Source organism: Lepidochelys olivacea (assembly GCF_965140295.1).
Source record: "Lepidochelys olivacea isolate rLepOli2 genome assembly, chromosome: 4".
NCBI lineage: Eukaryota > Metazoa > Chordata > Testudines > Cheloniidae > Lepidochelys > Lepidochelys olivacea.
Window position 1 is genome coordinate 57253324 of NC_140414.1, and position 21423 is coordinate 57274746.

Consider the following 21423-nt stretch of genomic DNA (forward strand, 5'->3'; position numbering starts at 1 on the left):
ACTTGGGCCATCAGCCTCAGCAATTTGAAGTTCCTCAGTGAAAACTCAACCAAATAACCTCAGAGCTGTTTCCTCCTGCCCCTTGCAAGCTGCTGTATGAAACACTTCCATGTTTCCACTCCAAAGTGCTGTTTCAGAAAAAGGTCTCTGTCAATGTGTGACAACACACCTGTCTACGGATAGACTGAAATAGTGATGGGTATTTCTAAAAACAGTATTAAAACTGAGATTATTTATCTAACACTTAAACCTGTAACAAATTGGATCCTTTCAAAATTTCATTTTTCATTTCTTAATATTAAAATAATTTAAAAAAAGCCACCACCCCAGTCTCATCAGAAGCCAAGCGCCTATTCTTCCCTGCTGGATCTTCCAGCAAATTGCAATTCCAAAAGTAGAAGTTGTTGCAATCAGGTATTGGCCTAACTTTTCAGCTGTGATATTACATAGTCTGGGTGACTTGCTATCATAGCTCCAGTCAAGCACCCACGCTTGGCTACTCACCAGGCTACTTCAAGGGGATCCAGATGCTGATCCCCATGTGTTAAGCGTCTGGAATCTGAATAGAGTCTGAGCATTGTCCCCTGACTTGGGGATCCTAGGCAGGCCCTTAAGGTGCAGTTCCTCTATCTGGCAGCCCCTCCCCCGCAGCTTAAACACAACTTTTCCCAGAATCCCATTGCAGGTATGAGCCTTCTGGTTTACCTCTTCAAGGGGGCATGTATTAAGTGTAACTTTTAAAACACACAGACATTTTGCACAGGCTTCTCAACACCACTGCTCTTGCTTTAACAAATAAAGCACAGCGTGTTCAGATCACATAGAAAACATCCTAAGCGCAATCTCCCTCACCCGAACTCACCCTTTCCTTGAGACATGGGCTGAGTTCAGCTATGCAGGATTTCCCCTGCCTCAGACTCCTGCAACAACTTCTCTCTGCTTGAGCTGGTGAAAATGGGTAAAGACCTCAAATAGATCAGCAGCTCCTGCCCTTTTATAACCTGTCTGTCTGTCAGGTGACTCCTGGATTAGCCTCAAGTGATCAGACCTTTGCCACATGATCCACCGCCCCTGACAAACCAATTCTTTTGTGTGAAATCCAGCCTGTTGTCTCGGATGCTTGTATTTAGCTGGAAAACCTGAGTTAATGTCCTCTATTGTCAGCCCTGTATCACTACCACTTGGAGTTTCAGTCCAACAGGGAGGCAAATAGACACTAGAGATGACAACTAGTCCCAGCATACATAATAGAGTTTGCAGTCTGAAAGATGCAAAGATTTCATAATCTCACACAGAACTCAAATTGTGCACAGGTTCCCTATGTTATCACACATGCCACAACTGGAAAACAAATGATAGATCTTCCGTTCTGAGCCAGGTCCCAAAATGCTGCAAACCATCCTTTTTCTCCACCACCACCCCCTGCACTTTTGTTATAAACATTTCCCTTCTTTTGTATGTTCATGCTGCTGGAAAAATTCTCTGGCTTTGCTCACAAATGCCTCCGCTGTGATTCCCAAACTCTGGGGCACTGAGCCACAGCACAGAGGCTGCAATTAGTCTTGTTTACTAACAGGACTTAGGAAGCCAAACTATCATGCGGATAGGCCACAATGGCTTTACTGATTGATGGACTGCCTCTCACCCAGGAGGGGTGGGGGTGTTTCAGAAGATCCAAAGGATACTTTTACCGTTTTGTTTGGAATCTCACCATCAACAGTTTAATTTGTTTTTCAAATAAGAGTTAAAAACCACTGTCATATTTTTAACAACAACAAAAAAGTTATCTCCATTTGTTCTGTGCTTGATGGTCTGATTTCTGTGCAACTGTCATCACTGCCAAATCTTTATATGGTGATCCTTCGGGGATCGTCTGCAACTGTTGCATGTCCTTAGAGACTGATGATGAGAGGGAAGCAAGAGGCGGGGCACCGGATGCCAGAGGGCTGGAAAGCAACTCACTTAATTCTTGATTTAACAGGCCCAGAAAGTTACAGCTCTCTGGTAGACCTGCAAGAGGAGATTACAACTGCTGTAGTTGCAGATGTGTTGCATTCTCCCTCAGCGTACCTATTAAAGCTGGGCAGCAATTGGCAATGAACCACTGCAATCTAGGTCAGCTTCGGCCTCTTAACCCAGCTGCTGCCTTAAAGTTTTGTGGGTACCCGCCCTGAGGAAGACTAAAATGAAACATTGCCCTTGGTCTCTTACTATTCTGCAAAAGAAGAGTTTGCAGTGGTGAAAGTGCTTTTGTTCTTGTATTGATAGTCACTGGTCATTTATCTGAATGAGCAGGAGAGCAACGATCTTTGTTGTTGTTGTTTTGGGGGATGACTCCATACCACAGCGTGACTGATTCTAAAGTACAAATGTCTTCACCATCCAAGTTCTTCTGGGACCGTGCCTGCTCTGTGAACACACACTACTCAATGTCCAATGTCACATTCTCTGTTTTAATCTTAGGTAGAGGCTGTATTAACTTTTATCATCACTGAGCCCTTGTCCCCACCCCAAAGTTATACTGGAGGAAGTAATGATGAAGTTATTTCATTGTCTGAAAGTTTGTTTTTAAAAAACAAAAACCTGCTGCAAGTTCATCTTTCAACACACACAGAGCTTAAACAATTGGATTCAAAGTAATGTCACTTGCCCACACCCCATTCCCCCCCAAAAAAAACCCCTAATACCCACTAATAGGTTTACATGTGGCATAAACTGAATTTAACTTGTTCTGTCTATGATCATCTTTGTTTGAAATGGGCATCTACGTTCAACCAACTTCCAGTGAGTAAGGACTGAGATGTCAGTCCCCACAATACAGTAAATTTACTTTTCCTTAATATTCAAGTTGATATATGACACTGTCTTTTATCCACTAATTATACCGTACCCCTAATCAATCTCTGCTGTTATTCACCAAGCAGAGGAAGTGACAAAGAACATAATTTTTGTTGGGAGGAATTTTTCCTCCAAAGCAGCTTTTCAATATTGTTGAAGTCCTTGGATCAGCCTAGTAACAACTGACTCCTCTCCCTTTAATCAAAGCTAAGTGTAAGATGCTGGCAACTATCTGCTAGAAAAATGCAAACTCTTGTTCTGGACTGTTTCATGCTAAGAAGGTGGACTTCCTCAAACTGAGAAATAGGATAGGTAACATGACAACCGATTGTCTGTTTCACAGTTTGCAGCAGTTGCCATGAGAACAGACAGTTTTGAGCAGATGGCATAGGATTCCGGTTTTGTAATTGATAGACGGAGGCCCCTGCCACAACAGGCATTAATAGTCTGATATTCAGCTCTCTATTCAAGGTCACAGCACAGGAAAGGCAGCCCTTTATTGCCACTCATGTTTGACCTAGGTCTGGTAGTCTGGCTTACACAGAAATAGAATATCTTTGCTATAAAATGCAGGTCTCATTTGAGAAGTGACTTTGAACTAATGTCATTGTGGGATTCCAGGACCATGTCTCAATGGCTTCTGTATCAAATGTGCTCATTTTACAACTAAAGATGTTCTTTTGACCAGCACAGGCACCCCGGGCTCTGAGTCAAGCCTGGATTCTTTCCACCTCGAGCAGCAGCAGGCTCAAGAAGTTCGGCCGACCAAACCAGGACTGCGGTTACACAGGGCCAAAGGTATTTAGAGATGCAGATAAGCACCAGGATCTTCAAAGGGGTCTAGATGCCTAATTGCCATAGCTGCTTTTGAAAATCCCATTAGGCACTTTTACGCATGTTTAGACACCTAAATAACTTTGAAAATCTAACCTAAACCCTCTTGTCTTCAAATCATGTCCTCAACAACCCCTTCCTTGCCTCCAATGACGTTGTACAAGTGTCATTAACTGGAATTTACTAAGTAATATGGTGGAGAGTGGGGAAGGAGAATTGTAGAAGTAGTAAATTTTGAGCTTCAGTTAGGGGTGAGAATTTCTTTCCTTCAAGCATGATCTGTAAAAACCATCATCGAGAGGTTGCTGTTGCTCTAGTCACTCAGGGGTTTAAGTGTTAGTGCTACCCCCCTCTCCAAATTACCACCAGCCTAAGCTGCCAAACTGAGCAGAGTACTGTGTGGGTGCTCTGAGGAGCAACTTTCTTAATTTCAGGGTAGCTTAAGAGAGCTTCCTCCCGTAGCTCTCAGATATACAGTACCTTGATAGTGACCAGAGCCTGCCTACCCTTCTAAGAGACAAGTTTAAAAAGAACTAGACAAAGGGACTGGATGTTTGAAGTGCACAGTAAGCATCCCTTCCATTTCAGCCATAGCATACTCATGGAGGCTTTCAGATTTTAACAGCATTTGCTGTGCTTCTGATGAGTGATCTGCAGCAGCATTCACAAGTGTGCCACACTCACTGCTGGAAAGAGGGGACAGCCAAGATAGTGGCAGCTCAGAACTTAACTTTAGGCTGTTGGGCTCAGAAGTACAACTTACATCTGCTCTCTATCCTTTTATTTTTATGATTGCATGAGGAAGAGGTAGAGGAAGTCCTGACTACAGTCTAGTAAGTGTCATCAAGTCTGGATCCTTACTTGTGTATAGAAACTTCACTCTAACTAGAGTTGTACATTAGGTGGAAGGGAGTTCCTCTGAACTCCACGTATTCAAAGGTTCATAAAGTTTCATGCTGTGGGCCATATCTTAACTGTCTGAGTGACGTCAACTTCTCTCAGGCATGGTCATGCAACATCCCTTTGGTTAGCAATTGCTTATATGGAAGACTTATAAAAGTGTTCTTTAAAAAATATAACATTCTCCATTGCATGTTCTCTGGTTCTCTCACCTCTGCCTCTCAACAGTGGTTCTAGGCAACTCCAACCCTACCGGCTTCAGTTGGCAAGGGCAGCTTTTTGTTTTTGATTCTCTCCTTCATAGTAGCAAGATACACGAGACTAGTAGCAACTGTAGGCTGGGTGCCTTCTTTCCAATCCCTTCCACGCACCTCCAGGTTCTCGAAATAGGAGTCTGTGGAAGAGGCCAAGAGGAGGACACAGTCCCACTTGACATGGCAGCTCCTCAGGGACTAGTTGGCGAGCCTATCAACCACCTACCCAATCCCCTTCACACAAATAAGCTGATCAAGGGCATTGTATACAACGTGAGGATGCTGTCATTTAATCCGGCCTCCTCTCTGGTACTGCAGCACTTCACCAGCAGCAGGGTTCAGCTTCTTCATCTTATAGGAACCTCTGATTCTAAGGGTTAACCATTAGGACAAAGGATGCCCGACATCCACACTGAATGCTGCTCCCGCCCTTTCCCTGAGTCAGTTCTCTGCCTCTCAAACCTCTCTTCTACTGTGAGTATATTCAGAGGGTGCTCACTATACAGCAGACTTTATGCTTCCTACCCACTGGCTTACCTGTATGAAGTCAATCTGGGTTCTGTATCATCTCTTCCTGCCTGAAGGGCTTGACTTGGTCCTGGTTCTGGCCTGACAACTCCCATTCTCCTTCACTACTTCCCCCTACAGACATGCAACCCGGATTAGCTGGCCTTTTTAGTTAAGGTGCAGCTTTCCTCTCTTTATATCTCCTTTATTGATCCACAAGCTCTCGAGACTATAAACACAGACTGTGCTTAAGTGAATCTAGAGTCTGTACAGCCCTCTGCTCTCAAACTGTAATAACCATGCAGTATCCCCCTCTAACCACTGTTGTCCGTCTAATTCTCATATGGATACAGAACTCTGCTACGTATTCCTGCCAACACCAAAAGTTTAAAACATCAGCTGAACAAACAAAGTGGACAGTGAGACATGCCAAAACCCAAAGTTAAGCTTAAGCCTCAAATTTTAATAAATGCTTTTTGCTGAACTTCTTCTGCCTGCCCAAACCCCGTCACCAGAAAATACAGTCTCTCCACCCTGCTAAGAGAACAGGTTTTGTAGCTGATCACCACTATCTGACTTCTGTGGGAAAAAGGGAAATGAGCCACTAAGTTATTTCACTGTTTGTGTGTGCACAGTGGTTCCACTGACATTGAGGGGCAAAATTAGGACTCTCTGAACAGTTACTTCCACTAAATCAATGATGCTCATGATCACAGGCTGTTTCTCACACCCTGCAGTGGTTCTTTCTCCGGTTCTGGTCTAAGAGGGCTTTCACTTAAAAAGGTTCATTGGAATTTCATACATCCAGTAGCACACAAAGGAAACAAGTGACAGAAAAAAATTTTAAATAGATTGTTCAGACACAAAAACCTTACCTGAAATCCTCAGACTTGTGCTTGAATCAGATGATTGACAGCCCTGTGTTGGCAAAATCCTCAATTATTCAAAGGGAGTTGAAAAATACCTTTTCCCTTTTGTTATTGACTGACTGCAGCACCAGAATCACCTATAGCATTTAATCAGAATAACCTAAGATCTCTTTTTTGTAAAGCTTCCATGTATTTTATTACATCATTTTGTTTTCCACCCACCTCCTCGGAAATTTGAAACAAATTGTCACCCCAATTTTCTTCTCCCTCATAAACAACTGAAAGAATCGAGTCAATGTGATCCAGTGTATAAGAGACCTGACTGGGAGTCAGAAGACTTAGATTCCATTCAAGTCTCTGCTGTTGTCTTGCATGTGACGTTGGGCAGGTCACCAAAAAACAAAACCACAAAGTAAGACACTCCACTGCATACAGTTCTCCCCCTGAGGAGAGAATGAGAGAATAAATCGTGACAGTTGTAGTCATATAGCCTAATGAACTACTGGAAGGTGCTCAGATAAGAGTGATGAGCACAATGTAAGAATCTATATACAACAGAATTTAACAACTTAATCTCATAAAAGACAGAAATAGAAGGACAAGGACAAATGATTACAGCAAAGAGCCTAGATGAATAAAAGGGACAAGATAGAGGTATATAATATAAATGGATATAAAAGATAAGGGACCCGGTAGAATTCATGGGCACTGTTAGACATGTATATGGATAATGAACGTCCACAGAACTTTATAAGGAATATAAATCCTCATATTTCAGGGCATATGCCAGCCATTGACTGATGGGGATGAGGAAGGAAATCTCCCCTGGGGTCAGGCTGTTCCATAATCAGCCACTCTGGGATTCTTACACTGTTTTCCTTTGAAGTGTAGAGTACTAGCTACTATCACAGACAGAATACTGCACTGGATGGGCGGGTGGCTTGATTGAGTGTTTTATTCCTTATTACTGTGTTGAATCTGTTTTCTCTCTCTGTAAAATGAGGACAACATTCATCTAGGTTTGGTAAAGCATTTGGAGAGCTAAAGATGAAAGTGGCATATAAAAGGAAATATTTCCTTATTATTTTTTGTTTCTAATCCAGAGAAAAAAAAGTGCCCAGAGAGGTGGTAGAGGGGACAGTGTGAGTAAGGCGTACTAACTAATCTATACTCTTCACAACCTCCTGCAATGAACCTAAGGGAATTTAACTTTTCCTTCAGCCACTCCTAGTTCTCACATTATGACTAAGCCCCACTTGTCCCTGTGTTATGTCCTTATCATTCACCCTCCTGTTTCCACTCACATCCTAACCCACTCTTTTCCATCTTCCCTTGCCTCATCTACTGCCCCACAGACCAGGTCCTCCAAAACACCTTTGCAATTCATTTATATATAACAGAATCCTGAAAGCATGCACATGACTATCCAAAGTAACCACGCTCTCCTTTTTGTAACCTTTGTTGTCCTCAGTCTCGTCTCAGTTTTATCATTCGTGTCTGATCTTAAGAACTGGAACTGTCTTATCAGTGTGTAAAAGTGCTTAGTAATACTTTGGACACTACATAAATAGTAAATAATAACTGCTGTGTTACCACTTAATGCTGTTACTCAAAAGTGTTCCGTTCAATCGAATCAATGTAATATCAGCTGTACTCTGCCAACAGAGGATTTTACACAGCACATGTCCATCAGCAGTCATTAGGTTAAAAAATAAATTGCCAATTATTCTGACGACCTGCCTCACAACACTATGTGTAAGGGAGCAGAGTTCTTCCATCAAAAGTGTAAGGGAGCTCCAAACTACCTGACTGTGTCACCGCCCTCTTAGCCTGGTGACTGGAGTATATCAAACAAACAGGTAAAGTAGTTGGACAGAGGGGAAACAAGTTATCTTCTTGTTTCCTTTTTTAAGAAAAACAAACACACCAAAATCAATTAAATTTCATTTCTATATTTCAGTAAAACCTACTTGAATACACTTTGAAACAAGAGTACAACAAAATAGAATATACTTCAAATGTTGAATATACAAACTATTATAGTTCATTCTGAACACTGGTACTTCCCTCTTAACTTCAACTAAGAAACTGTACAGGTTTAGAACTACCTGACAAAAATTCATGCTGAGCGTGACCTTTCAAGTGACAGAGTGGAGCTGAAACTGAAATGTATGCACAGATGTCAAGGCTAAGTGAGTGACATAGGCATGTTACAGCAAAAGGCCAAAAGCCTGCTGCTATTTTGTCCACAATTAAGAAATTTAGACAGACTTTAACTACCATACAAAATATGTTACATGTAATTCTATAACAATACTGTGCTAGGTACAAGATTTTTAAAAAATTTGTTTTAATAAAAAAGCTTTACACAAACAAGCCATTAGCTTATTTCAAGAAAGATAACTGAAAATCAGTCTAAGGCTTTCATTTTAAATCTGCTAAGCTGTATGATACAAAATCCCTCTAGGTCTCTTTGTCTTCTTTTAGAAGCTCTTAATCCTCTCCTTTAATTCACATTCTAGTATACCTAGTAGCAGAGTTTTTCACATAGCACCAGTTGAGTACTGTGCGCACACAGTAGTAATTGCTGGTATGCATACAAAAATGCATCAGATTTGCCATCTGTAACAACGAGACTCCTCTCCCCCTGAAAATTAAACCAAGACAAGCCTCTCACAGAACTCATTTTAGTGTTCCAGGTCTTAGTGTAACTTGATATCGTAGTGAACTGTTTGGTCCCTTTCAGTCCAGTCCCTATAGTTTTCCTTCTTCATAGGTTCAGTTGTTTCCCAACTGAAAGAGGCAGTTTTCTGTCAGCATATGAATGTGTGGTTCAATTCCCACTGAAACATGGGACAGTTAGTTAATTTCCAGCAAGTCTCTGATATACGCATGTATGTTTACATTTTTAAACTCTCATTTTTGACTTCTTGATCATGTCCATTCCCCCACCCCACCCCAAGTCTGTCAGAATGCTCAATCAATAAAAGTCAGGAAAATCCATGTTGGTAACTGCCTTTTCTTCATTTCTCACATGTTACTATTCCTTCTGTTTTCATTGTTACAGGAAGGGCAATGGCTGAGGGCGTACTAACTACTACAACATGCGTCACAGTCTTGCTTCCATCTGCTGGCTTTTCTTCTTGCACAAGTTGCAGTGTTTTCATTTCACGTTCCTGTTTTAAAGCCACTGTATCTGTTTTCACGTCTGGCCCTTTTATGACTGCACTAATAACTCTGGGAGGAGTCTGGCCAGATGCCTGCTGGGCAGGCATTGATAGTCTCATTACTGGTGTCCCATGAGCTATAGACACAGGGGTAAGTGCTCTCACAGCCAATGGGGTTCCGACTATGTTAATACTTCCTGACCCAGTCAGGCCTGTTTTTGTCTGCAACTGACACTGTGCGAGTTGCGTAGCAGGGATGGTAATGATTTTGGCAGGCTGCATTGTGATTTTATCTCCATTTTCAGCAGATGCTGGCATCACGGTAGGGATTGTCTGGATTACTACCTTTGGGGTTGTTGCCGTTGTTGGACTTGTGCTGGTTATTAATGGTGACCCTGCATTTACTGACTGTACTGCCACAGTTGAAATTTTCTGCCCCAGAGATGTCATTACGACAGGCACTTGCATCGCCACACGAACAGTCCTATTGAAAGATTAATATATATGTATATACATTCATTGTGTTAAAACAGCTGTCAGATCACCACAAAAATTAAAAGGGATAAAAATGCCAGGATTTACAGGGAGTTGTGCCAAAAGAAAACTGTACCATTTTTGATACACCCAGCAATCAGAAAAAGCATTCACATCCTTTTTCTTCAGTTAAATAAATCATCAGATTATTTAAAAAATGAGTCTGGTGGCAAGCATTCTGATAGCAGCACAATGAGTGGGCTGCGAATCTGTCACAGAGGTCATGGAATCCGTGACCTCTATAGCGGCTGGTGCTGGCCCAGGGACTGCCCGTGTCGGGCAGTTTGGGTGTGTGGGATGGTGCTCAGGCCTAGGGCTAGGGGCAGGGGTTTGGGGAGGGGGCACTACCTGGGTTTGGAGGCCCCCTCTTCAGTTCCCAGGCGGCGGGGGGGGGGGGGGGGTGTCATCTCCGCGCCGCATGCTACCAGCGCCCGCAGACACTGTCCCCACAGCTCCTATTGGCTGCGGTTCCCAGCCAATGGGAGCTGCGGCAGCCGGCGCTTGTGGCAGGAGCAGCAAGCAGAGGAGCCCCTGCCCTGACCCTACCTCCACTGCCTAGGAGCTGCAGGGGCACAGAGCCGGGTAGGGAGCCCCGCCAACCCTCCTTCCCCCCCAGTACCAACGGGGGACACGTGCTGCAGCCCGCACTGCCCTCCCCCAGCACCAGCGGGGGTCCTGGGCTGCCTGCTGCAGCCTTTCCCCCCAGTACCAGTGGGGGTCCCGGCGTGTGCTGCAGCCTGGCCCCCACCTCCCCCGCACCAGCAGGGGTCCCAGGTCACCTCCCCCAGCACCTGCAGCATCCCAGACCGCTCCCCCCCGAGAGCGCCCCTGCCCAAGTTTTAGTCACGGTGGGTATTCTTAGTAAAAGTCATGGACAGGTCACGGGCCCATGGACTTTTGTTTACAGCCCGTGACCTGTCCATGACCTTTACTAAAAACACCCATGACTAAAACATAGCTTTAATGATGAGACATTATCATGAGATGCTTGCAATGGGCTCTAGTCCCAGAAGCTAGACTGGTAAATCAGTTTCCATCCGGTAATAATGCTATTTTGATAATCTCAAAAAATTCAAAAATTTTATGTTTAAAAACAAAATCTGTTTAAATCAGTGGTCCCCAAATTGTGGGGAGCGCCCCCCAAGGCAGCATGGAAGAACATTCGGGGGGGGGGAACAGCAAGGCCTGTATCAGCCCACAAGGGGGCAGACAGGGAGTGCCACGCAGCCCTGCTCTGCCCCCAGCTCCTTTCCAGCCCCACCCCCAGTCACAGCTCGGGCCCCAGGAGCAATCTGTTTCTTGGCCACAGCGGTGGCTCTAATCCTGGCCCCGTTCCCAGCTCCCAACCACGGCCCCCAGGAGGGGTGCGGACAGGTTCCATTATTGGTAAGGGTGGTGTGATGGAAAAAGTTTGGGGACCACTGGTTTAAATAGTAAGGCCAAAGCTTTCTAAATTAAGGGAGTCTAAAGTTTGACTCCTAAATAAGTGGTCTCATTTTTCACGAGCTGAGTACTTAGCAGGTCAGTCTCACTGACTTGCAGGCTGCTCAGCCCTTTTGAAGAATCGGTCCACTTATTTAGGAGCTTAAATATGGACCTTGGGAGCCACAAAATCCTATTTTTGAAAATCTTGGCCTAAGGGCTTCATGACTGGAGACCAGTTTACAACCACCTATGCTGGGCTCCCATTACCACAAGTATTGTTTTAGCAAGGTGGCTGACACCAGCTTATCTGTAGGCACTATATTACAACAAAACTCAGCTTCCTGACTGAAGGGTTCAGCAGATGACAAACAGCGTGGCACGAACCTGGGAGCTGCTGTTGCTGGAACAGTGGTAGTGGTGGTGGGAGGACGAGATGACGTTTCATGCCCTGGAGAGGCAATATTCACAACTCTGGTGACTGCCTTCTCTGCTCTTGTACAATTTAACAGAGAAGAATTTTTTCCACCACGTGCAGATGCTGCTGCTTTCAAGAGGCTTTCTGCAGACAATGACACTCGTTCCAATGACTTCTCATCTGTAGACATTGATAAATCTTCATTGCAGGATTCACTTTTGTCATCATCTATGACCACTATGTTTTTTGGCATCTCCTTAAACTGATATACCAGCCTTTGCCCCTCAACCTTTGCAAGAATTCCCCTTTGATAGTAATATCTGCAAGGAAAAGTACAATTATGAAGTAAACAACACTGATGGATGTACATAGGGACTCAACATTTCAAACTTGCTTGTTGACATAGATCAAAAACACACTAATTTCTACAATAATAGGAAAAAAAACTATCAAACATACTGGCTAAGCATAACTATTCAACAATCATGACTTAAAAGTTTGGATTGTGGTTTTTTTTAAATCATGTTTATACAAAATATTTAAAAAATAAAATATATTCACTGGGAATATGAAAAAGCCATGAAAATGGCAGAGATTATGATTTATAGTCTACAGTTGCATTTTAACTCTTGTAAAGAGTTAAAATCTAGTAGCTATAGAGAAATTTAGGTCAGATGTTTATGATCATACTTTTTTGGGTTTTTTTTAAGTCTCCGATTTAAAATGACTAATTATATAATTGCAGATTATTTTGTAATTAAAGGAAAGCCCCAATATTCTTCTCCTTCATTTACCTCAGGGCCCTTCCCATTGTCTCATAGTTCATGTCAGGTTTGTTCTTGTGTTTTCCCCATAGTTTGGAGACCGCTTTGGAGTCCACAAGTTTAAAGATGCCCTTCTCTCGCTGAGTCCACTTAATGTATCGAGGACAAGTATTTTTGTCCTGAAGAAGATCCAGAAGGAACTCCCACAAATACGTTGTATTTCCTACAAAAACAGAAAGCATATGAACGTTAGACAACTTACACTTAAAGATATTAAAATCCTCTCCATATATAGACATACAAAAGTGCACTTAGACAACTATCTGATACAGAAACTCTGAATGACTACATTACATACCATCCTCTGCCTAACCTTCACTTGTAATGTGAATGTATTTGTTCACTCTGATAAATTTAGGAAAGATTTCATAAATATTTACATTCTGAAACTCAAAGGGGCTAGCACTAGAACTGTGCTATGCCGCATGATGTGGGAGACTCGTCAAACCAAAATTAGCTTTCAACTGCTATAAGAAAGGGAGTGATGGAGTCCTACACCACCAACACTTCCTGACTGCCTAGAGGACATAAACAATGCTCTGAAAGGAGTTCTGTTCAGCTCTTAAGACTGCAGATAGCAGTTCCAGAACATAGACTGTACATTCTCGGATGGAGTCTGGTGATGAGAAGAGAAGGAGAGAGAATAGAGAGATTACTTAAGGAAAGGGAGACTTTTTCTTTGGCAGAGGATGGGGGGAAAAGATATCCCCATACAGAAGCCCCTAGAAACCACCCTCTTTTTGACCTGCCTCCATCCCTCACCTTTATTACTGGGAGTTCAGTGTTCACAAGTGTCTTAGCCTGTTCACTGGACTCCATTGCTGCGCTAAACCTTCCCAACAGTAACATCAGAGTGCCTAAAACACCTCTAAATCTCCAAGCCATTCCCCTACTGTGTAATATTATTTGTACTGCAGTAGCCCACAGCCATCATAGATCAACACCCCATTATGCGATGCAGTATACAAACAGAGAAGAAAAAGACTGTCTCTACCCCAAAAAGCTTACAATCTAAGTAAGTGTATGCTCTCAGGTTTCAGAGCTGTAGCATATGTAATAGAGAAGACCCAGCACTGCACTAAATTTGAACAGAGAAGCTGCTTGGACGGTCCAATTAGACCACTTCCATCTGGGAGAAGGGGGCTAGGAACAGAAAAACGCAGGCCACATTCTGTTTATTACAGGTGGAAGGAAGTGATTATGTGAACAAATCATCAAAAAAAGAAAGAAAAGGAGTACCTGCGGCACCTTCGAGACTAACAAATTTATTTGAGCAGAAGCTTTCGTGAGCTACAGCCCACTTCATCCGATGAAGTGAGCTGTAGCTCACGAAAGCTTCTGCTCAAATAAATTTGTTAGTCTCGAAGGTGCCACAAGTACTTCTTGTCTTTTTGCGGATACAGACTAACATGGCTGCTACTCTGAAACCTGTCAAAAAAAGAAAGGAGAACCTGCAGAATCATGCGATGGGAGAGCAGGGGAAGGACTGCTGAATGCTGAAACACAGTTAAAAAGTTTGTCAATTTTGAGATTTACTCACACCTAAAAAAATAAAATAAAAAGAAGCCCTTCAATGAGAGTACAGATTAAAATCTGACCATCCTATTAAAGGGACACTCAGTCAGAGTCCCCAGATTTTGAGACCTGACCAAGTTTTCAATCCTGGAGGAATGCAGGAGCCCAAGTAAATAAACAAAAGCCCATTAAAGAATAAATCTGTTTGTGCAACATGCTGCCATATCAATTAACAAATACTCAAGCATTCGCTCCTGAAACTTGGGGACAGCATCACTGAGGCTAGACTATTACAAAGTCTATGATAAAAGCACTGCAAAGTACATTTACTTCCCTTAGAGGTAGTTTAAAGAGTGCCACAGTCCTCAAAATTCCTTAAAATTTACTAACCCTTATCTGGGGAAGCTATTATAGTTCCACTTTATATTTCCACTTTACAGAGATTAAATGACTTGTCTAAAGCAATATAGGTCCTGATCCAAAGCGCACTAAAATCAATGTGAAACTTCTCACTGATTTCAATGAAATTCATATCATTCCCATAGTGAGTAACAGTCAGGAACACAATCTAGGAATCCAGTTCTCAGTTCTAACCAAGAGACCACACTTCCGAGACACTCCCAGATCTAATCATTTTATTCTGACTTGCCAAATGAAATGGAAACAAAGTTCCAGTACTAAGTGCTGTTTTTTAGATATAATACTTAATAGCTGTTCTATCTGCCATGATAAAAAAAAGCAAAAATGAGTTTTCAATTCAATAAATTGCTCCTACTAGAAAAAATTAAACTGTTAATTTGCCGTAAATTCTTTGGAATTCTTTTAACCATTATTGACTTCTAGTCCACCCAGATAGGATTTCTCCAATGCTCATTACCAACATGCTAAACCCCAGCTATCAATGCTATCTGTCTTTCTGCAATAGCTTCTGCACTGAGAAAATGAAAACCTCACAGCGTTAAGCGAACAAGAATTTCAACATCTGTTGTTTCCCGTGCAACAACACATTAGATCCACAAAGTGCCAGATCAAAGGAAATGGCCCTCATTTTGCTGCAAGAAGTGGTACTGGTGATTCAGTAGGTGGCACTCTTCCCTCATAGTCTGCATTGAACGAAATATGTATATTTCCATCAGCAGGAGTTTGGGACAGCCATATTAATCACAAAAGAGTGCCAATAAAACTAGATTATACCACTGCATATTCTGTAGCTATTACATATTTTCTAAAATAGTGTTTTTGTTAATATTTAATATAAATTTTAAAACATTTCAATGGGATTTTTTTAATCCCTTCACTTACAAAGCCAGGATCCCTTAGTGAATCCAAGCATACAGACCTCTGAGGAAGAGGAAATAATGCCTGAAAACCTTTTTAAATGATCTAAACTAGGTTTTCTTTGCACAGAAGTGTCACAATGGTAAAGCCCAATAGGGCAAGTCCTTCCAGGGCTAACACACATGCTGTATCTCACTGGAAAGCTATGAACGTGCTCTAATGACTCAGAACCCTATCTGTGATTCAAGAAAGATTTGTCAAAACCGAGTTGTTTTCACACAAACGGTTCAGTTTCAACAAATCAGCATTTTCAAGAAAAACTGTTTCATCAAAATACTTCCAACGACCTGACCTCTAAGTCATTCTTTACCACCTAGGGATCCCGCCCCCCCCACAATAAGGACTCCTCAGGGGACCAATTAAGCCACGTTTACAGCTACTTTGCACTACCACAGCAGCTCAAAGCACCAGGGATGCACCAGTGAATCAGTCTACATCTTTGTGTGCATATTATATGTATAATATAATCTTTGACAGTTGTAGTCCAATATGAAACTGGTTGCACACCATCTGCTGTCACTCCGCTAGTCCCTGAGAACCTTGCTGTCAGTGCTGAATTGCGTAAGGAGTTCCCCAAAAGATGCCAAATGTAAAAACGAACCATAAACATGCAAGAAACTCTTGAATACACAACAACCCCACAATACATCCCAGACAATAAACAAAATATACATCTAGCCAGGCTCAGGAGGAGAGAGAACTCTCCTCAATAAATCTTGGAAATTGAGAATCCTGTGAGATGACCCCTTCAAATAAGTACAATTACAGGTTAAGTAATTGCTTCTTCTTTAAAAATTCCAGGACTGTCAAATTCTTATTCTTGGAGACTAAATATTTTGAGAGATGTTAAGTTAGCCAATACCCAGCAAGATACATGAATTGTTTTTAATATAAAAGAAGGGGTTAGAGACACAAGCAGAGTCAGTCTCAAAGAAAAGTGTCCTCAGAAAAATAAACTTTCAAAATATTGGTCAACTAAAGAAGAAGAGATCCCAAATGGAGAAAACACTCAAGGAGACAGGAGTTTAGACATTCTTCAGAAACAGGTTCTCTAAAAGGCCTAGAACTAGGTCACTTCCCTAAAGTATTCTTCAAGTAATGGAAAGCCAGCTCGAGTGAAGCCAGTAGAAAGGAACAAAGTACATCAGCTAAATTTTAATGGAAATTAAGAGGGCTAAGAGGATGTTGAAATGCAAAGTGCTAAAACACAACACAAATGTATTCTTTAAGGGCAACCAAAAATCTGTGACAATCAATGGGGTTCACTGGAATACCAACGAGTAAAGGGAGCAATTAAAGAGCATAAGGACACTGCAGAGAAGTTAAATGATTTATTTACAGTGGTTTTCACAACAGACTTACCTTGGTCACACTACTCCTCCCCCATTCTCCCCCAGACACCTGCTCGCAAACACCAGGCCTCTGGAGCTCTACCCTGATAAGGAACCAGGTAAACAGGAGGGGACTCCTGGATTAGAACAGAGCATGTAGAGTTCTCCATTCTCCAAAGGAGGAGATTTTGCACTACCAACTACACTAGAGCTGAAAACCATACATGTCTCATCCTGTATGTTGCTATTAAGTTCACTAAACCTTTGTCTCTCTTGAGTTTGGTTAAGACCTTTGCTACCAATTGTACTAGCAGACAGGTGTACAGGAATTTCTCTCCTTTTCTCTTCTTCAACATAAAGAAACAAAAAGAAAAGGAGTACTTGTGGCACCTTAGAGACTAACAAATTTATTTGAGCATAAGCTTTCGTGAGCTCACTTCGTCGGATGCATTCAATGGAAAATACAGTGGGGAGATTTATATACATAGAGAACATGAAACAATGGGTGTTACCATACACACTGTAACCAGAGTGATCACTTAAGGTGAGCTATTACCAGCAGGAGAGCTGGGGGAGGGGGGACCTTTTGTAGTGATAATCAAGGTGGGCCATTTCCAGCAGTTGACAAGAACGTCTGAGAAAAAATGGGGGGGGTGCGGGGGGGGGAGATAAACATGGGGAAATAGTTTTACTTTGTGTAATGACCCATCCACTCCCAGTCTCTATTCAAGTCTAAAATTAATTGTATCCAGTTTGCAAATTAATTCCAATTCAGCAGTCTCTCGTTGGAGTCTGTTTTTGAAGTTTTTTTTGCTGAAGTATTGCCACTTTTAGGTCTGTAATTGAGTGACCAGAGAGATTGAAGTGTTTTTTCCGACTGGTTTTTGAATGTTATAATTCTTGACGTCTGATTTGTGTCCATTTATTCTTCTACGTAGAGACTGTCCAGTTTGACCAAAGTACATTGCAGAGGGGCATTGCTGGCACATATCACACTGGTAGATGTGCAGGTGAACGAGCCTCTGATGGTGTGGCTGATGTGATTAGGCCCTATGATGGTGTCCCCTGAATAGATATGTGGACACAGTTGGCAATGGGCTTTGTTGCAAGGATAGGTTCCTGGGTTAGTGGTTCTGTTGTGTGGTGTGGTTGCTGGTGAGAATTTGCTTCAGAAAACAGTATCCCTTACTTAGGGTGATCTTTTCCTTATGCCACAAGCAGAAGTCCAAACCACTTTTTGTTTAGTAAGCAGCAAAGGCATCCATGTTTTGTGTCTTCCACTGGAGGAAGATCTGATACATCACATACTGATTCTGAGGCAACTTGTGAATGCCTACTACCACCACCTTTCTGCTGACTGGAGGGAAGGGGCAGCAAGGAAGGATACTCTATGCATCAGTGGAACTGATGGTGAAAGCATGGCTCTTCTGACCAATTGGTCAAGAAAGAACAACTGGAAGGCTCTAAGGTAGTGACAGTTGGCAACACAGGGGCACGTATGCATACACACAGATAGGTGATGGTGGTCGTGCACTGACAAGCATTGCCTCGCAGGGCCAAAACACTTCACACTAAAGGCATTCTCTTCCTGCCTCATCTTGTGGACACAAAACCAAGTCTTGTGATGTAAGAAAATATATAATAATTAGTTTTCCACCTAGTTAAGCCAACCACTGAACCTACTGCTAAGGAAGGGTACTTCCTTGTGTATATTTAAGCTACTGCAGAGGCTGAATCCACTACTAATGCAACAAGCTTCTCTGAACATTCAACAGGGAGTCCATAAATGAATTATTATACAGCGTAAGTGCAGACACACTGTCTTGCTTGCTCTGCCCGACCACTGTCTCTCCAGTGGCAGCGTAACAAAGCATGCGTCCAGCAACAAGCCAACAGGGAGCACAACACCCAGCATGAAGTGAAGTCAATATGTGCAAACAGAATTTCAGATGAAAATAATCATAACGGCAGTCGTTATGATTATTAAATATTGATATTACAGTAAAACCTAGAGGCCCCAATTAAGGCTTCAATTTACTAGACCCTTTACAAACACATACTAAAACATTGGGTGGAATTCTGGCTCCGCTGACTTCAGCAAGGTATTTACAAATCTTGGTATTTTACAATATGTATTTAGTACCAGTGCATGAAAGATGTATTGGGATTTTTAGATAAAATGCACTACATTATTCTAAGACTTAATACATGGAAGAAATTACCTTTGCCTTCTCTGGGTTTCTTCTTTATACCTAAATCTGGAGAACCATTGGAAATGGCTGACTGTTGGGTCTTTGGTTTACGGCCAGCTGTATATGATATTTAAAAAGAAAATTGTAAGACATACATATAATAGAAATAATTAACATCTTACGTCTGAGTGGTAATTCATGTTTCTCATGTTATTTCCCTTATTACATTGTATGGACAAATAGGCCTTTATCAAGTAGGCTAATTTAAAATCTTATATTATTATAAGGTAAGATTATTTATTTTGCAAGTCACAACACTAAGTCACAAACTAATACTAAGTTTGATTGTGGATTTTGTAAGTCAACGTAACTCAGTTCCAGATGAGTTAAATATAAGGTATGCACTAAACATAAAAATTAACACACTTACAAGTTTGCATTCCTTTGGTCTGATGTCAGTAATAATTATTGCTATATTAATTTAAATATCTTGTCCATTGTATTTTATGCTTCCTTTCAGAAGAACTAATTTGTTTTATAAAAAGATTAATAAATATAAGGAAAACAATTTTTTAAGAAATCTGACCATTGAAATTGTACTTTTTTTTTTTTTAAAACCTATATGGAAAACAGCTCTTACATTAAAAATCCCTTCATTACTATGCAACTGTGGAGCAGAAATACATTTTACAGTAGAAGAACATTACGACACCACTGAAGCAGAGGTCAAAACATGAAGTACTGCATCCCTTCATTTCTCTTTAACCTTTTGTCCGTTAAAGGGCTAGGAGCGAGAGTCTGTGCTGTACTTCTAAGAGGCGCAGCACCAAACTCACAGCGCACGTAGAGGGGGGGCTAAGGTGATTGTAAGCCAATTTTCTACTTTCTTGATGCTGGGCTGCTTTCCTTTGTGACTCTCAGAATTATTTAGACAGCCTTCGGGGCCTAAGTTATAGCATCCTCTCTGTGGCTGCCTATGATCCCCCTGCCTGAAATCTCTGCAGTGGTGCATGCTATGGCCATGCCCTGACATGCCTTTCCTGCCCCCAGTTATGCTCTCAACAGGAGGGCTTGCGAAGTGGGGGCCTAGGAAGGCAGCTTTACAGTTGATTTCCTCAGGTTCTTGTGCCAAGGGAATCCTTCCCCAGCCAGATTTGGTGCTTTCAGAGCCACTCTATGACCCTTTAACTCAGCATAAAGGGGCCAGAACAAGGGGTGAAGATCTCACCTTAGGTCAGCAAGCTGAAGAGAGTCTGTGTTTCTGTTCAAGGCTAAAGAAAACTTCAACCAATACCTCTCATATCTTAGTAACATGAACACAAATTACTCCTGAAGAAAAGTATTGTGCATCAAACATTGAAATTTAACGACATGTATTTTTATGGAGGTGCCAGTTGCAGTTCCATAGTTAAGGCAGAATTGAGTTTTACACTTACAGCAGGGTATCAAACTCTTTGTAATGTACAAAAATAGAGCATATCCCTCCCAAAAATCAAAGAACTTACTCTTTGACTATAACTCTGTCTGGTAGCGACACAATAGTAGGTTAGGGAAAAGTGTTTTTAAAAAAGTCTGTTTACTCTCATCTGGGACCACAAACATTAAAATTACTTAATCATAAAGATCACTTCAGGAAGGAGCTACAGTTGTTTGGATGCCTTAATTCTGCATTTCCATACCATGTTTGCATTTCTGTTAAGTTAGCCATAATGAACTCCTTGGATTTATACCGCTTTATCCCTGTACTGTACTTTATCCTAAACTACTGCTGGGTCCTCCATCTTAATGTACTTTTTGTCTGTAAATCTTTACAAATCTCTGTCATACAGAAACATCTCTATATATGTGAATGATTCTGGTGCCTCAATGAAAACTGCTTATTTTACTAATTGCCACAGGGAAGACTAGCCTGCTGCCGTCCTCTGAAGGCAGTGCCACTTAGCAGATGCATATGAGTTTGGAGAATTTCAGTGTTTTAAGATGATTTACATTTGCTACATACGTTTTTCTATTAAATAAAATATACAAAACTCTTCTTAAAACTGTACAACTCTCCAAATTCATGTATTCCCCTGCTGAGTAGCATTTCCTTCATCAATGGGTGTCAAGCAAACAAGCAAGAAAGTAACTTCTTCCTTTAATAATTTAATTCTTGTATTTATTTTTTAAAATTGGTGATTTATGGATTTTATAATTTGATACAATGGTTAAAAAATTTACAAATTAGAGTCCAGTTAGTCACATAATGGACCTGAAGCTTATAGTGACAATGGAATATTTACAAAAGACATATACTGAGGAGGATTACTGCCCACTGAAGGCAAATTTTTAAAGGAAAATACTTTGCTGAGGCTATGGTTTAGTCATGCCTGCTTCAACCGAGGCAACAGCTAAATTCAGAGGGGAAGCAGGATTTTTTTAAAAAAATAAAACAATAAAAATAAAAAAGTGGAAAGAAGAGACAGAGACATTCTGTGGAA

The 21423-nt window shown here is 41.6% G+C and overlaps 1 protein-coding gene across 7 annotated transcripts in view; it reads right to left on the reverse strand.

Annotated features, from left to right (window-relative positions):
- Window positions 1–8134: 8134 nt before the first annotated feature.
- The window catches only part of ELF2 (E74 like ETS transcription factor 2), a 63064-nt gene continuing 49775 nt past the window's right edge, over window positions 8135–21423 (reverse strand). For all 7 annotated transcript variants that reach the window (XM_084627058.1, XM_084627057.1, XM_084627054.1 and 4 more), the window contains 4 exons: window positions 18974–19060; window positions 12538–12730; window positions 11713–12063; window positions 8135–9853 (listed from right to left, as the gene is read on the reverse strand). In XM_084627058.1, coding sequence (XP_084483184.1) covers window positions 9226–9853; window positions 11713–12063; window positions 12538–12730; window positions 18974–19060 — 1259 coding nt within the window. In that variant the 3' untranslated portion in view covers window positions 8135–9225. The remainder of the gene's footprint in view (window positions 9854–11712; window positions 12064–12537; window positions 12731–18973; window positions 19061–21423) is intronic.